Consider the following 4,732-nt stretch of genomic DNA (forward strand, 5'->3'; position numbering starts at 1 on the left):
GCTTGCAAAATTCTTTATATTCTAAGGAACACAAAAATATATAATCCAACAAATTTATAGTTTTGAAATATGCACTACTTAATAGACTTAGAATAGCCTACCATATAAAGTAGTTTGTGCTGAAATTTGCATGTTTGTAGGGTACACTTTGACTATATCTAAACTTTTTTCGGTATTTTTTGAAATTCAATTTTTTTTTAATAAAAGGCCATGTAGCTCAACCTCCATTTGATGTTTTCGTGACTATTCCCTCCTTTTAGCATTCTGTATCTTTACGGGCCTGACCCGTCTGACTGCGGATGGTAGGTGCACTCTCCAAGAGGCAGGGAACTAGGGTAAGTAACGTCTCCGGCCCAGTCTTTCAACAACCGACGCTTTGGCCGAGTGGTTAAGGCGTGTGCCTGCTAAGTACATGGGGTTTCCCCGCGAGAGTTCGAATCTCTCAGGCGTCGTGTTTTTTTTTTTTTTTCTCCGTCTCTCTCAAAGATGCAACAATTTCAACCATTTCCAGCTGCTCTTTATTTTCATTTTTCCTTTCTTGTCTCTCGCACACAAATCTCTTGTTTGTCTTGATGGTTACAAAAGTCCATTTCTTGTCCTCCTACTTATTAACAGTCAATGTTCCTTCTACAAACTGCATCGAGCTGGAGCAGCAAATTCCATTAATTGGGCTTCACCATTTTCCTAAATATATATTGCTGAACTAGATTATAGATCTAAATGTACACCTTCCATGTTTAACAGCTTATTATTCAGGCTCTCTTTATTTGTCTCTTAACACTGAACATCAACACAAAGCATCCGTGAAGTCATGAGCGATCATACAGCCAGTTCACCACGTACAGACAGTCATACAGTCGTAAGCTTTTTTCTTTCTTTTCATCAATAGGAATGGCGGAAAGCAATCACGTGCACAAGTGGCTCCCCTCAAGTATACACACATACAACCATAACAGGTGCTGTTTATCATTCACCCATTCATACAGCAAGCATCCCAGGACGAAGAGGATACACTGCAAGTTCCTATCAGATGAGTGTCATCCTGTGCGACAACCCGCCACACGGGAATATAAAGCGTGATGTGGATCATATTCTTGTGGGATGAACAGATCGGCGGATGGGCATGACTGTCGTTGCAAGGTCACTGCGCAAACAGAACACCAGTTTCAGACTTGAGCAGAAAAATGGGACCAAATTGGTCGGTGGGTAAGGCAATAATACTAAAGGCAACTATTGTTGATGTTATAAGGGTTGGAATTAAATGGAGCGAGGTGGGTTTGGAATCGTGTAGGACCTTTCTGTCGGTGTAAGTTAGATTGAAGGTCCAGCGACTGAAGTAGCATGGCCCGTCTCCTGCAACTGCTTCAGGGTGGATGCGAGCCAGTCCAGCCCGTCATAGAGGCCCTCGCCACGAAGTGCACATGTCCCCTGTATATGCCATATTCTGTTCTTGAGATCATGCAGGCCCATTCCTTCGCTCACCTCCGCCGGGCTCATCGAACCTCTCTATGTGAAGATGGAAAACATAGTGAGTCTAGATTGGCTGAAAGTATCCACGTGCATTCTCTAATATATGCAGGCTGAAAGGTCATATCTGATTATGTCGGTAATCAACATAAAATTTGATGCCCAAACAGACATGCTGGTAAAGATTTTTTGTTTGTGATAACATGATTCTAATCGGACGGCAATTATTAAGATTATGCTAAACAGCTAACATGCTTCTAATCGGAGAGCAATTATTAAGATTATGCTAAACAGCTATCCTTATCAAGATATGTATGGCGACGCAGGCAAAAAATAAGGTTGTCATGAACAGGTAGGAAATTATGCAGTAGCAGTTAATTTAACTTACCAAGTCCTGTTTGTTTGCTAATATTAAGATTATGCTGTTTGCCATCAAAGGGTCCTTGATAATGGTCTGAAAGTGGTAAGGGAATGCAAGTTAGCATGATCTCACGTTCTCGACAAATGTAGTTTAAGGCAATTGGAAGTCCTATAACTACAGAGATAGTATGAAATATGTTACCTGGAATTCTTGTCGGGCATCTCCTATCCTTTCTCTGTCCAAAGAATCAACAACGTAGATCTACACCAAATCAAAAAGTGGAAACACATCCTTAGCATTGGCAGCCAAAGATTTGTATATGATCCGTACAACAATTCAAGCTGTCAATGAACTCAATCAACAGCGAATCAACTAAACAGCTATCCTTATCAAGAAGTCTAAATGATCTTCAGGTATATAATGCACATCAATCTACTCACCCAACAGCTAATAGAATAGGAAATGAAACAACATGTCCAAAAAATTTAAGAAGCCCTAAGATTTGAGGCTGCAGTTGGAACACATGAGATAAAGCAATGATTTAACATTGTAGGTACTAAAGAACAGCTAAAATGGTAGAACGATATGCTAAATTCCGATATTTTTCTAATTATTACCAATGCATCGGAATTGCTGAGGTACATCTTCCATAATGGTCTGAGCTTTTCTTGTCCACCAACATCCCAGACTGTAAATGCCACATTTTTGTACTGAACCTTCTCGACGTTAAAACCTGCAGAGGAAAAATCATATCCGAAAGAATTAGATATAAGACCAATGAATGGGGAAATTGAGGGCTGCTGTAAAGCCCAACATGCCATCTGGTTCAATTTATTGTCAGAAACTAGATAAAGTTGTGTAAGCTCCCAAATTTTTGCTACTCCCTAATTTTTCTTCATGATGAGTTGTTCTAAGAAACATAATCTGGTAGAAGACAATGTTAACCACTCCAATAACAAGGAGACTCAATTTTAACAATACAAAACCAATTTTTGTATAAGTAATAAAATGAAAGAACAGCATCTTCATGGCATGATCTCATAGTCATATAGAAGCCACACACAATGAGGATAAGTACCAGCTTATTCGTTATTACCACCTGCATTTTTAGCATGGTACAGTAGGGCAACATAAACAAATACAGAAACGATAGTATATGATATAACAGTCTCCTACCTACTGTTGGGACTGTTGAAAGAACCTCCCCCATGTGCAGCCTATACAATATTGTTGTTTTGCCAGCTGCATCCAAACCAAGCATCACAACCTTCAAAAGGTTATTCACCATCAGCAGAAAAAAAATCACCAAAGAATGTACTTTGCAGAACGATTTGAAATGAACAGATAGAGCAAGACTTAGCGAAACACTTCCGCCTAGCCACCACAAACTGTTGAGTTAAGTCAGATGAAATGGTTGAGATCTTCTGAATTTCGTAAGAAAAAAGTAGTATTGTGAAGAACTGCAGAATCAATGTACATCTACATTTAACTAGGCCACTAGCTAGATTCGCCAACTGTCATACTATTTCGTCCTACGCAAAATTAACTGAACTGAGATTCTTTTTTTTTTTTTTTTTTTTTGCGAGGGAACTGAACTGAGATTCAGTATACACCCATTAATTGCAACTGCACACTGCTAGAGTGCCATCCCAAACCGTTTGGCCACAAATTGCTCACTTCCCCGCAGGGACAAATCCGACCAGAGAACACTGGATTCGTCAGACCTGCGGCGTGCAGTTGACGATTCCAACCTCAGCAAAGAAACCCCTAAATTAAGAATCCCAGGCCACACCACGATGAGTGACAGGACCCACCCAAGAACTCGGATCGGCGGCTCACCCTGGCCATGGAACGTCAGACAAACTAGCACACACGGGTTCAGATTGGCACAGTAACTCGAAGTCTGGTCGGGATTCAAGCAAGCCCCAGGCTCCGGGAGGGCTGGTTCGATTAGAGCAGGCACATCGAGAAATTTAATTGATCCAAAGAACTGCGCCGCATCGAGAAAGCTCCAAGAACCTGCAAGATCGAGCGCCCCCGAAGCGAGGGAGATTGAGGGGGAGGAGAGAGATCATGGGTAGATTTTTACCCGCATCTCTTTGGTGGAGAAGAAGTTGTCGAAGAGCCTGCGCAGCGCCTGCCCCATCTTCTTGCTCCCGCTTCCTACTTCTCCCTCCCCTCTCTCTCTCTCTCTCTTGAGTGAGTGAGAAGTGAGTGGGGTGGATTCTTGGGCAGCTGTTGCTCGCTGCGGGGGTCCAGTTCAGGGGCCTGATTAGGTTGGTGAGAGGAGGGTTCGCGAGGAAGAAAGGGCAGCGCCCAGGGTTGGAATACTCGTCTTGCTTTCTCTGCAGTTGCTCAGTTCCTTCACGGCGAGGTTTTTGTTTGCTTGAGTGTGCTATGACACCTCCAATTCTCAACAAAAAAAATCAGTACTAGTACTAATTAATAAACTGAGCAATCCAACATCTAAGCTTTGATTCGGATCCAGCTATTCCTACTTTGAACAGCGTGTACAATTAAAGGTGGTTAGAGAGACATTTAAAAATAATAAAACAGTTTTTTAAAACATTGGTGCTTAGACTAGCCACAGTGGGATACCATAGGTAGTACTCGTGCATATCATGTTGGCAAAAATTTAATATGGTAAAATAATTAACGAGGAGACAGGTAAAAATGGTATTATAGGTTACGATATCATGACACGTAAAACTAGAAAACTTGATAGCAAATGCATCATGTACATAAATTATAAATTTGTATTGAGATTTTACAAAACATTAAATTTAATGAAACTACAATACTACCTTATGATACTATGCATTATAGGGGTGGTATTATAAACTAGTATCATTTGCATGACACATGATACTAGTTTATAATACTATGCATTATAGGGGTGGTATT

The 4,732-nt window shown here is 40.9% G+C and overlaps 1 protein-coding gene and 1 non-coding gene across 2 annotated transcripts; one reads left to right on the top strand and one right to left on the bottom strand.

Annotated features, from left to right (window-relative positions):
• Nucleotides 1–370: 370 nt before the first annotated feature.
• On the top strand, nt 371–452 carry TRNAS-GCU. Its single transcript has one exon. It is a non-coding gene; the product is annotated as a tRNA-Ser (tRNA).
• A 282-nt stretch (nt 453–734) lies between these two features.
• Nucleotides 735–4,195, bottom strand: LOC124686050 (ADP-ribosylation factor-like). The gene is made up of 7 exons (XM_047220055.1): nt 3,918–4,195; nt 3,005–3,095; nt 2,446–2,561; nt 2,030–2,089; nt 1,856–1,921; nt 1,295–1,506; nt 735–1,144 (listed from the first exon to the last, which is right to left on the bottom strand). Exons 1-6 carry the CDS (start codon nt 3,972–3,974, stop codon nt 1,312–1,314), a joined length of 585 nt encoding a protein of 194 aa, XP_047076011.1. The 5' UTR covers nt 3,975–4,195; the 3' UTR covers nt 735–1,144; nt 1,295–1,311.
• Between the last annotated feature and the right edge of the window lie 537 nt (nt 4,196–4,732).

Source organism: Lolium rigidum, chromosome 2, assembly GCF_022539505.1.
Source record: "Lolium rigidum isolate FL_2022 chromosome 2, APGP_CSIRO_Lrig_0.1, whole genome shotgun sequence".
Lineage (NCBI taxonomy): Eukaryota > Viridiplantae > Streptophyta > Magnoliopsida > Poales > Poaceae > Lolium > Lolium rigidum.